At 44.5% G+C, this 12,899-nt stretch overlaps 1 protein-coding gene across 2 annotated transcripts in view; it reads left to right on the top strand.

The window, feature by feature from the left end:
- The window catches only part of LOC121438786 (WD repeat-containing protein 7), a 280,932-nt gene extending 277,171 nt beyond the window's left edge, over positions 1 to 3,761 (top strand). For both annotated transcript variants that reach the window (XM_041639215.1, XM_041639214.1), the window contains one exon: positions 1,185 to 3,761. In XM_041639215.1, the coding sequence (XP_041495149.1) occupies positions 1,185 to 1,388 (204 nt within the window). In that variant the 3' untranslated portion in view covers positions 1,389 to 3,761. The remainder of the gene's footprint in view (positions 1 to 1,184) is intronic.
- The last annotated feature ends 9,138 nt before the right edge of the window (positions 3,762 to 12,899 follow it).

Raw genomic sequence — 12,899 nt, 5'->3', positions numbered from 1 at the left:
TTATTAAACTTAGGAAATCCTCAAAAAGGCAAAAATGTCCAAGCAATAAAAAGGTGTTGTCAGTACACATGGAAAACATACTCTCCTTAGTAGGGCAGCAGAGGGGTGGGGTGAAAGTGCTTCTGGGTTCTCTCTTAGAAATGAGCAGGAGCTGAGGACTGAGATGTTCAGTGGGTAAAGCACTGATGATGCAGAAGTCACATAATAATCCCACACTAGTTCAGAATTATGAATAATAAAGGGTTATTTATTTAGGGAAGACTTCCAGATCACTGTCCTAAATCAGTTTTCTGCACGATGGGGAACAGGAACAGAGGCTAGCAGCCAGAAGCAAGAGCTGGAAGCAAGAGAGCGAGCCCATGATTTACAGCTGCATCTATAGTATAAGAGACCACGCCCAAGTGGACTGAAATCTTAAAGGCTACTGGCTGAAGGAGCGAAAGGAGCTCCCACAGCACACTGTAGAGCTGAGTTTGGATTCCCAGCACCTACATATATGCTGGGCAGGTGTGGTAGCTCCTCTGAAAATCCAGCAAATTAGTAGGCAGAGAAAGGGTTGGGGGGGGGGGATCCCCTGGGCAAGTGGGTTAGCTAGACAAGCTAAATTTGTGAGGCCCAGGTTCAGGGAGAGATGTTGCCCCAATATGTAAGATGGAGAGTGATTGCGGATGACACCTGACATGAACCTCTGACCTCCAACCACATGTGTGCACACACGAAATACTATACTTACATACATGGGATGTTTTTCCAAAGCATTTGAAAAGGCAGATGGGAGCAATGAGGGTGATGATGGGAATGGGGCTTAGGGTGTGGCCCAGTCAGCTCTCAGTCTAGCTACAACATGGTTGTACTTGACTTTCCTCAGCTAATTATAAACCACATATTGTCTAACTTGAACTGTTTTTTTAGCAGCCGTAATTTAGCTTTTTTTCCTCAAGATCAATGGACCCTCTACTGTCAGGTTCTGCTCACAGAGTAAAATTTCTCAAGGTTTATGTGTTCACATAAATGGCATCGTGCCAATTTGAAATCTACTGAGAGGGGCCATTTCGAGTTAGAATAACTCAAAACTCCATGTGAATTACCATTCAGGAGGAGCCGGTGGGTAGAAGAAATAAGTCACTGTCTTTGGAGGAAGAAGGAAGCTGTCTAAACCGACATGTGTGTCCCTGTCCCTACAGATGAACACATCACTCCTGGGAAGCATTGGCATGCTGAACTCGGCACCTCAGCTGCGCTGCATTAAGACCTACCAGGTTCCTCCAGTACAACCAGCATCGCCTGGCTCCCACAACGCCCTCAGGCTGGCCCGCCTCATCTGGACTTCCAACCGGAATGTTATCCTTATGGCCCATGACGGGAAGGAGCACCGCTTCATGGTCTAATACTGCTGTCTGCTGCCCTGGCTGCCTGTACGTTCTATACTGTCTAGGCCGACGCTGCTCTGTCCTCACTCGTACTGGACTGTTGTTTGCTGCCTGCCCTCCTCCATGCCGTCCAGGGGCCATGGCCAGGTCTGTGTCACTTGCGCATGCTTCTTGGGGGCAGACTCCACACGGGCGACCTATCGATTTAAAGGCACACATACCACTCAACAGGATGTGGCCATTCTGTCACTGGGTAGTTTTTCCCTGCCAGAGAAAGGAGGGGAGAGCTCGTGGTTCCCGGAGATGCTCTTGTTGCTTGATGTAAGGAAAGCCTGAAAATCAATAACCACTGTGATTGTGCCCCAGTCCTGATCCTCATTGTCAGCCCTGGCAGCTCAGCTCTGACCTGGATTCTAGGGCGATGCGAGTCCTCATTATTGAAATTACTTCCCTTTGGGTTTCCCACACTTACTGTTGTTTACCAAACCTATTTCATGTTTACATTGGTTTTTCTCTGCTAGCAGTTGATAGGCAGTTACTCAGTTCCACTTCCTCGAATTTAGCCACTACCTTCTCAGTAACACCAATCTCGATTTGAGATTAATGAGGAAAAAAATGTATTTTTCCTCTTAGAAAATAGTTTTCCAGATAGCTCGCTTTCTAAAATGCTCATTTCCTGCTCAAATGTTAGTGTGTCTCATAGTTTAAAATACAGATAATCCCTACTCCCCACGTGCTGACTATAACTAACCTTCTAAGGGGTTAACCTTTCAACAAAGAACCAAGTTTAGCACATTTGTACAGTGGAGGTCTCCCCATGTCACAATAGATTCTTCTGTGCAGAAAAGGCCTCCTCCTCGGGAACTTCACAATCTGCAGCTCCCGCATGTGTGGCGATGTTACAGTGGTCCTTTCCACCCCGCTTTCCAATTCCGGCTAATAGAGGAACACCAGGAAGGCATTTCCTTTAAGTGCACACCTGAGAACCTGATAACTGCGTAGACACATTGTTCTGGTGAGCAGAAAAGCGTGAGACTGCCAGTGTGTCCGAGTGGACCTACAGAGAAAGTGTCCACTGCGCTACCACACGAGCTTTAACTCCATTTTCTTCTGTGTCGAATTATGTTGCTCATATTGTAATGGAAGAAAAAATCCATAACACAGTATTTTGTGTGAGTTGTTCCTAAAAATTTGATATATATTAGCAGCAGGGAGTTGATTTGTTTGTTGGTTGATTAAGGACACTTACCCAAGATTGTTTATTAAATACAAAAATAAAAAGGAGTTATTGAATTCAGAGAAAATATGTGATATTAACAGGGGAGCTAAAAATGAGAGCATTTAGTTTTAAACTCATAGATTGTCAAAACTTGTGTAATATGTAGGAAAGTAGGTTCAAGGTCCATGAATAAATGCATAGTTTACAGTACTTTAAGGAATATGTGAAGAAGCTAACATCCTCAAAATGTCTTTTGCCTACCGATGTATGTTCTTTTCATTGGTGGCAACTCCATACTGTCCCTTGGTTTGTGTCAATGTTGGGACTCTTTCAAAAGTTATTTTATTTCACACGCATGTATATCATATTTATAATGATTATATATGTAGCTTTCAAGAAGGAAATCAAGAGCTGTACAGTGTAGATTGTGGTGAGCAAGCGGATCTATTTAATGTGGATGGGGAAATGTCCAGCGGGCTCCAGAGACTGCTGTCTGCCCAGCACAGGTTTACTCTGTGAACTTCAGAGGGAAGAGTTCAACCGTCTGGAATGATGGGACAAACACAATCTTAGACATTCTGTTAAGCAAAGTGTTCCATGCTTCAGGAAGGCGCTGAACTAGAGAGCAACAGCAGATGGTGCCTGTCGTAGGGTTGGGTGCAAAGCAGTGAGGTCACAGAGACAGTCCTCCCGTGCCCTGTGTGTATAGTTGGAGGAGCACACCAACTGTAAAGCTCCTTGATAGAAGAATGGCTAACTGAAGAAGTGCATTTACATTCTCATTTACATAATGCTCTCCTTGGCTGTTTGACAACCACAGCTCGCAGCTTCATCTCAGCGTATATTCCTCAACACCGGGGCAAACTTGGTGTTGTCATTCCAGTGTACGCTTGTAGTGTTCTATTGATTTTGTTGACACAGCATTTGGACCTGTCCTTATAAGCATAAAGCCTATGTGACTTCCCTGGTAATTTACAAGCAAAAGTGACCTCTTGTACACTGGTGTGAAAATCGTCATGTTTGAACTGCATATAGTGAATGAATTCAAATGTCTGTCTCCTAAGACATCTCTAGACGACTCCACTTGATAGCCTCTCTATGTGTTTAAGATTGATGTGTACATACTTGTGTTAAATAAACAGAATTGTACTGAAAATTGCTTTTGTCCCATTTTTACTGTTTACTGTGGTTCCTCTTAAACATGCTCTGTTGAAACCATATGCTCCTCTTGCCCTCATGTTTCTAGCTCTTCATTTCATTGGAGAGCAAGTTGCAGACAAGGCAACTACTTCCTCAGAGGACGGTAGAGCAGCGGCAAAGGCTCTTACCCATCAGAAGCTTGAGACCAGATGGAGAAACTCAACAGCACCCTCTGTGGCTTGGGCAGGGCAATTGCATGCATGTTGTTTTATCTCCAGCCTCACTTGTACCTAAACAGATCGACACTGTACCAGATTGAACCTTGTCAGACCTTGTGGCCCGGGTTTACTGCCTGGGAGCCAGACTGAGATCATTAAATTCATTTAATATTCGGTTTGAAGTTGAATTTGAATCATTGAGGTAAGAATAACAAAAATTCTCGTCACCCACAGAGCATTGCAAGTGAATACCGGCCGTACTTCTCGTGCCTTTCACGGAGCAGCTGGACTCGTCGGTCATGTATAGCAGCATCATCATCCCCAGGAATTAGACAACAATAACTTAAATGTGGCCTTGTAGGAAAATAAGAGCAGTAACAGTTCTGTGTGGTTGGCAATCACATAAACTGATCAAATGCGGAAAGGGCATGACATTAATAGGAAGGTAAAGACAAGCAATGCTGGCTGAACTTTCACCTTTCACCCCTCCGCCTGACTGACAGAACCGAGTGGTGGAGAAAATCAATACTTCAGAGCCAGGAGGGAAATATTTCCACCCTCTAACTAGAGAATATATTTTGACAAGGCCAAGATAATACAAGCTGCACAGGAGAAAGAAAAGACTCATTTTTAAAGCTTGACACTTCAAGGTGTTTTTGTACAAGGGTTTAGAGATCGTCAATACATACAAATACCAAAGGTCAAACAGAGAAGCCAGAAGAATTTCAAAAATTAGATGTTCCAGTTCTTTCCGCTGTTTACAAACTGAAGAGAGACGACCTATTGAGGGGCTTGTGTTTGCAATTGTTATTTAAGTGATCAGAGCCTGCCATTGGGTATTTGAGGGTATCATCTTTTTTAAATTTTGTAAAGTCAAAAGTATGAATATATCAGGATAACAGGTATTCACACTCCTTATTTCTAGAACATTTTGCAGTTCGTGTCGATTCTGACCATGACTTAGACTTGGTTTCTCATTTGGTTCAACCCTTTGCATAGGAAAGGGATTCATGTACCTTTAGAGCTGAAATGGTTTCTAGTTTCCCAAATCCTGGTAAGCATATCATTTGGGAACCCTAACCAGACCCTTCTAAATGAGAGGCTTTGCAACTTTGTGAAAAGAGGAAAAGCAACTCAGGCCGTTCTTGCCAGCAAGATCTGGGTTTATTCATACATGCATGTACAGACGTGGATTGTTTTCCTACAGGTAAGAAGGCAAGGATGTCTATGTTGCCAGACCTTCCAGACAAGCTCAGAAGGACAAAGGAATCCTAAGAATAGGGTAGTGCTCATAGCTGATTCTCATCAGGCTTGCCAAAAAGATTACTGAAGTACAGCCTCAACTTGCCCACCTTCCCTCTCATTAGTAAACGCTCTCTGTTCAGAGGAGGTAAGTCCAGCCGGAGATGTTCAGTTGGGTTATTGCAAAGTAAGAAGGCAGATAGCCAAGACTGCTGGATAATCTGGGAATCCCCAGCGGAAACCTGCAATACCATGCCTGGTTTGCCATCTACGGTATCAAGTAAGTGGATGCTGCACTGTTAAATCTGCGAGATTACACCGTTAAAAAGCAATATCCGCTAAGTGTTCCATAAATGTAAGTGAACATTTTTAGCAGACACTTAGAATTTATTGAGCACGAACAAAAATGATTGGCCATGCCTTTTGGAAAGTGCAGGGTGATCTGTTGTCAGATTTCCTTTCTAGCCTCACTCTGAACATCCCTTCCAATGCCTTCACTCTAGAGTAGCTCTGAGCACGATAGAGCGCCAAGATTCTAGTGTTCGCCAGCCTCTCTGCCTGGTGCGATAGTGACCTTGTTTCTCACCAAAACCTTTAGATGTGAAGAAATGTGAGAACATATGTCTTCACAGCTCCAGAACTGCACTGGAGGTTAGCTGGAGCCTTCATTCACTTTGTTTGACTTACGTTTCCTCTGCAGCCTTGAGCCTGAGACTACTATACCAAAATGTTCTATATCCAGTGTCTCTCCCTCTTTACCTCCTCCCCTTCCTACTTCCTGCTTCTCTCAGTCTACATCCCAAAGAGCCCAGCCTATGACAGTTGGTACCAGGAGTATCCAAGGAAAGCATTCTAGAACAGGATTTGGAACCATTGACCCACAAGAAGTAAAAGGCAAACATAGCCTCCAGCACACTGGAGATGTAGAATTGTTAAAACTCACTGATGATGCCTCTGAACGGAGGCTCCCATAGAGGGTGGCATTAGAAGAACCACCATAGCAGGCATAGATAATGTGGAAGAGATGACTCAGAGGCTAAGTGCCCTGGCTACTCTTGCAAAGGACCAGGGTTTGATTCTCAACACCCACATGGTGGCTCACAACTAGCAGTAACTTCAATTCCAGGGGACCCAAATCCCTTTTCTGGCCTCTGCAAGCACTACTCACACACATGGTGCACATACATAGATGTGGGAAAACAATGCTCAAAGCACATTAAATAAATATATAGTTTGTTTAAAACAGCAATCAGGCCAGGCAGTGGTGGCGCATGCCTTTAATCCCAGCACTTGAGAGGCAGAGGCAGGCGGATCTCTGTGAATTAGAGACCAGCCTGGTCTACAAGAGCTAGTTCCAGGACAGGCTCCAAAGCTACAGAAAAACTCTGTCTCAAAAAAAAAAAAATCAGTTTAGATGGCTATTCTAGTGCTCCGAAGGGAGACAATGCACGGCTAAGGGTGACTAGCCACCAATTCAAAACTAAACATGAGAGCCAGAGAACTTGTGGCAGCATCAAAGAGGGCCTTTTCTACAGCCACAAGCAAGATGTGCATCCGGCCCAGTACTCACCAGTGAGATGTGGAGTTCCAGGACAGGTGGAACTAGTGACCTCACAGTCTACTGCCCCAAAACAAAACCCTGGTTGAAACAGAAAGGGCTTTTCTGGTCGTGGTGTTTTGAATAGGTATAGTTCCCAAGAGTTTGTGTATTTGAATGCTTTGCCCACAGGGAGTAGACCTTGTGGAATAGGTGTGGCCTTGTTGGAGGACATGTGTCACTGCGGAAGTGTGCTTTGAGGTCTTATAAGCTCAATTCTGGCCAGTGGGACACAGACTCCTGCTGCCTGCGGATCAAGATGTAGGACTCCCAGCTCCTTCTCCAGCACCATGTCTGCATACCACCATGTCTCACCATGATGACAATGAACTACTCTGCAACTGTAAGCCAGTCCCAATTAAATGTTTTCCTTTGTAAGAGTTGCCACGGTCATGTATCTCATCACAGCAATAGAACATGGGCAAAGACACAGGTTGATGCCCTTTAACAATCTTTAATCACCAGCTTCCATTGGACCCTCCTCCTTAGTGCTTCCTTGGTGTCCTTTTCCATCTCCCGAGGCTAATAGTGCATGTCCCTACCTCCTCTCCCACCCATCACACCAGCTGACCAGGTAAGTCACACTATCACCCAGCCACTGAAAGGCTGGGTCTGCTGACTGGGAAAGAGCTAGATCGCAAAGGAGCTATGAGACCTCACCAACAGGTACCTGGGAGAACTGGTGAAAATAACAGCGTATATGGGGGATCCCCAAAAGACACAATATCAAGTAAGGCAAGGACGTGTTTATTAGTGCTATTTAACAATGCTCACCTGCTGATGGCAGCTGCTCAGGTGAGGGACAACAACGGCCAAATCCTCTAGAGAGATGAAGGAAATGTTGTTAAACAGAAACAACTGTTGCTAAAATTCCTTCCTGTGGGGAGATAGAAGCAGCATCTACCCCTTCTCCTGAGGCCCCGATGACAAACCAAAGCATGTTTCTGCCAATGATCACTCTGGGGAACTGAGGAGTTTATTGGGCTTTTTTATATAGTATAGGCAACAGGTTACTTCCAATGCTTCCCCTCACAGGACACACCTGAAAAGTCTTTAAAGCCGCATAGATGGAGCCTCCTCACTCCCTATTCTTCAGGGGCCACACACATTAAGGCAGATTTATGCATAACAGATAATGATTGGCTGGATGTTTTGGGGAGAGTCCTAAGGTTGTCTCCTCCCTCTATAAGAGTATGTCAACAATCAATAAATTGAGGTGGGATAATTCTTTTGCAAAGACATGTGGCTGAATGCCCAAAGATTGTAGTTACTTGGCATAGAGGATAGGCACAACAAAAGACTTGGAGTCTTTGCAGACATTGTTCTTTCTCTTTGCAATTATAAACATGGGGTCAAATTTTTAAATGGCTCAAGCTACATTGATTTTTACTTACAAATAATAGGACTATATTTACCATGAAACAGTAGAGTTAAAAAGGTGAGTGTTGAAACAAACTAACTCATGGGCTAGAGAGATAACTCCATAAACCCAAGTTCGGATCCCCGGAACCTTTGTTTTCAGAAAGCCAGACACGGCAGTGTGCAGCTGTAAATCCCACTGCTCTCATGGGGAGGTTTGAAGGTGAAGATATGAAAATCCCCAGAAGCCTGAGGGTCAGATAATGTAACCTATGCAGTGGCAAACAGCAAAAGACTAGGTCATGGAGGATGGCAAAGGGTGACTTCTGATGTCCATTCTTGTGCCATGTGCACACTAACCCTAACCCCACGGCCACCCCAAAGCACACACAGAGGCACAGAGACAAGGTGGGTTTTTTTTTTTAAGTACTGTAGTCCATAGATTGGTTTTACTAAGTATACTTGAAGAGCTAGGATTTTTCTCTTAAGAAATGGATATCTTTAGGGGCAGAATCAGAGTCACAGCCCTTAGCCCTGGGTTTTACTGATGACCTAACAGCATGCAGTACTGCTGGCCTGTCCCATGGAGTAGATCTTCCTTTCCCCTTGGGTAGCCATGTCTGTCCCTCTGCTTCTCCTGGTTACCTTTTGCTGATACTGCCTCTTCCAATGGATACTTTTCTCCATAGGGAAGGTTTTTTAAATATATATATATATATATATATATTTAAACATATATATATATATGTTTAAATTTATTGGCTAATATGAAAGATACTCTAGAAACTTGACATTTTGGAAATGGAATTAGAAACCAGCTTTGGAGGTCTCCCCCTTTTGGAGTCCCCCCACCATAACTTGAGCCCCCACTTGCACGAAAGTGTCACAAGACTTAACTCCCCTTAGCCAGTCTATAAGTTACTGCCCTATTGCTATGACGACCAAATTCCTAAAGGTCCATTTTGGCTTATAATTTAAGGGTGTAGAATAGTGTGTCAATGAAAGCATGGTGCTGAGAGTGATTCTAGAGGGGGCATCACGGGCGTGAGGCAGACAGTCACATTGTGTCCCCAGTCAGGAAGCAGGAGAGAACAATAGCACTCATATGTTTCCTTTTAATTCACTGTGTGTGAGCCCACAGCCCCAAGGAAGGTGGCCAACCACATTCAGAATAAGTTCCCCACCTCCAGAAACTTTCCAGCCCACACCCAGAATTTTTTCAGCAAGGTGATTTTAAATCTACCAAGTTGATAGATGCAGATTAACCACCTCAAGTCTACTCCTTGTCTCCCTGGCATTCAAACATAGCCTCTTGAACCCAACAGCCTATGTTCATCAGAGTATCCTGCCGGGATAGAGGCCACTGCAGCATCTCCTGTCACGTGGTAGGTTTATGTCACTTCGTGCCCCTGCCCATGGTCATCTCATCCTGGGAAATACTAGAATATACCAGAAGTTCCTAAAAACAAAAGCACACGGCCCCATATGTGTATCTCGTAGCCCCAAATTTGGGACTGCAGCGTGTCTCATGCCCCTGTGACAAACAATTCCCATGTCGCCTTCCTAACAAGTCAAGGAAGCCCCCGAGGGTCCAGGAGTGCTTTAAGACTAAGTTAGCCATTTGGTAGATTTGATGATAAATGTCATTTCACTCAGGCCTCTCTATAATCCTATGAGTTAAACTATATTCTCTAGTTTGGAGAACTACTGCACTGGGTTAAGTAACTGCCCTGAGGTCACACGGATGGCTAAGTGGTGGAGCTAAGATTAAATTCAAAGTACTCTTTCCTCTCACTGGTGGACGGGGTCTTCAAGGGCAGTTTTATAGTACCTGAAGAGACGTGGTTTATTTTTATATTGACCTCAATAAAAACAACAACGAGGACTTCAAAATCCATTCTTCATTTATTTATTACACAGTGACTTATTGAATGCCTATTATTTTCCAGGCATTTCTAGATGGGCTAAATTAATACAGCCCAAGTACTCACATCATTTATGCATCTGAAAAATCTATCTAGCTAATGTGGCGCATTTCATAAAGCCCATTATACATATTGCATATGCATGTGCATGCACGTGCGTGCGCACACGCACACACACCCACACACACACATTTCTCATGACTGAACTCAGTCAATATTGCCAAAGCAGTGTGCATGGACCCCAGGCAGTCTCCCCAGTGACCCAGGACTCAATTTCCGCACATGCTTCAGGCTTTTCCTAGACTCCAGCTAAGAATTCTGAACACCTATAATTCCGTTTCTTCTTTTTTTGTCTCTTTCTAGAATTTGTCTTCTGAGTCTTTAGTCAAAGGAAAAGTGGCCGGGCAATGGTTGGTGCATGCCTTTAATCCCAGCACTCAGGAAACAGAGGCAGGTGGATCTCTGTGAGTTCGAGGCCAGCTTGGTCTACAAAGAGAGTTTCAGGACAGCCAGGACTGTTGCACAGAGAAACCCTTCCAATCCCCAATGGGAACTTCGTCCTCCTTTGTCACTTGGGAATTTGACACTTTGAAAGAATGCAGGTTAATCTATATAGACCCCAGTCATTTTGTTGACTGGGGTGATGTTTTCTATCATGTATGAGTTTGTCTGATGTTTCCTATGACTAGGTATAGGGTATACACTTTTGCAAGGAGATTGGAGCCATATGGGGCTAGAAAAATGGGTCCATAGGTAAAGTGTTTACTGCGTAAGCATAAGGATTAGAGTTTGGGTCTCCAGAAGTCACATAAAGCTGAACACAGTCACATGTATCAGTGATTCCAGGGCTTCAGTGAGCTGGGAGGTGGAGAGGAGACAGTCCCTGAAGCTCACTGGTTAGCTAGCCTGCGTATGCAGTGATAAACGAGAGACCATGCCTCAGATATGGTGGAAGGAAAGAACTGGCAGCCAAGATCATGTCCTCTCCCACTCAAACGTGAACACACACATGTTCTCCTAGCTGTTCTATGGCAGGAAACCTGTGGTGTATCTGTGAGGTCTTTCCCTGTGGCTCTCACTTGGATCCCTTGGATGAGGTGTTGCCTGTAAACCAGGCAAACAAACCGTGAATTCACAGTCAGTGTAATGAGCATTTTTGTGAGAGGTGCCCTGAGACAATCCAAAGATACTGTGTCTGTCCATCATACTTTCATCTGCTAAATCTCAGCACCTGGATGAAACTCTATTGAGTTCCTTATAGCGATGGTCCCCTCGCAACTGGAGATTTTTCTGTTGGTGAAGTTGTTGGAATTATTGCCCTCTTTATCAAACAATAGGGAAGAAAGGGAAAGTTCCAATGGTTGGTTATCATTTTGTGGGACACTGTGTGATTAGGATTAGGGTCAGAGGTCATGCTTTCTCAGCAGATGAGAGTCATATAAACAGTAGCGCCTGCATGCTGAGCCTCTAAGGTCTTGCTAGCAGGGGTTCTGCCTAGCCACCTCTTCCCTCTTATTGGAACACTTTATTTCTGTGAATGTCTGAGACTCCAAAGCACTGTGACTTACATAGATAGTGGCCACTGGGTCAGGGCATTTGCATGACCAAGGTCACTTGTGCCAGGTATCAGATTAACAGGACTTTCCTGTTCTACATCTTCCTATGCCAGTATGTAGTACTTCTTCCCAGATCAACACGCGAGCCAGTTACTGGGTGAGAACCATAATGACTTCCAGGGCATGCTGTTAGCTCTTGTAGGGTGGGAGTGTCCCTGCTGGGATGAGGGGCAGGTAGAAGGGCATTATTACTTCCCCAGAACTTGCTCTTTCCCTCAGGACCTGGATTATTTCCTCAGGATCTCCCATTATGCCCATTTCCTTTTGTTGCTGCCCCAAATCACCTAAATGAAACAGCCTAGGACAACACAAAGTGATGATTTCATTGTTCTGCGTAAACTCAAATCACCCTCCCGGAGCTAGAATCATAGTGTCAGGTGGCCTTTTCCCTTCAGAGGCCATAGGGCAGGACCTCTCCCTTACCTTTCCCAGGTCCGGAGACTCCCTAAATTACTTGGTTCACAACCCCTTTCTTAATCTTCAAATTGAGTCTCATAGCATCTCTTCTCTACCACTGCTTCTGTTTCCATGCGGCTTTCTTGCCACAGAGCTGGATTTGCTGTTATAAGAACTGATGGGCTTACAGTGTACCCACCCCCGCCGAGACAACTCAAGATAATCCTGAAACCGTTAAAGTGCATACATCTACAAGGGTCCCTTTTCTGGGCCAGGGGAAATGATTCAACAGGTAAAATGCTTGTTGCTCCAGCATGACTTCTTGTTCTCCAGAATCCACATAAAAGTCAGACATGGCTGTGAATCTCTGTGATCCCAGAATGGGGAGGAAGAGACAGGCTGATCTCTGAAGCATACTGGCTAGCCAGTAAACCAAATCAGTGGGTTCCAGGTTAGCGAGAGACCCTACTCAAAAAATAAAAAGTGGAGAGCAACCAAGGAAGACACAGATTTTGACCTGCTTTCCACATTGCATCTGTACATATATGTGCACGTGCTCTGATGCACATGCACACACATGTGCACACACACAGAGACACGATCCCATTTCCCATGTCAGGTATCAGAGAGTCATCTGAGGAACTCAGTGGGAGTTCATGTTGGGCCTCATGCTGTCTTAGGCTTGCAGTTTAGACATAGTTTACTTTCTAGTGCTGTGATAATGACACCATGGTCAAAAGCAACTGGGAAAGAAGCATTTATTTGTCTTACACTTTCAGATTATACTGCATCATTGAGAAAAGTCAGGGATGGAACT

This window comes from Microtus oregoni, unplaced genomic scaffold (assembly GCF_018167655.1).
Source record: "Microtus oregoni isolate MIOR12 unplaced genomic scaffold, Mior012 000057F_ref0000458, whole genome shotgun sequence".
Classification (NCBI taxonomy): domain Eukaryota; kingdom Metazoa; phylum Chordata; class Mammalia; order Rodentia; family Cricetidae; genus Microtus; species Microtus oregoni.
Note: the sequence above shows the minus strand (reverse complement) of the source record. Positions and strands in the feature narration are given on the sequence as shown.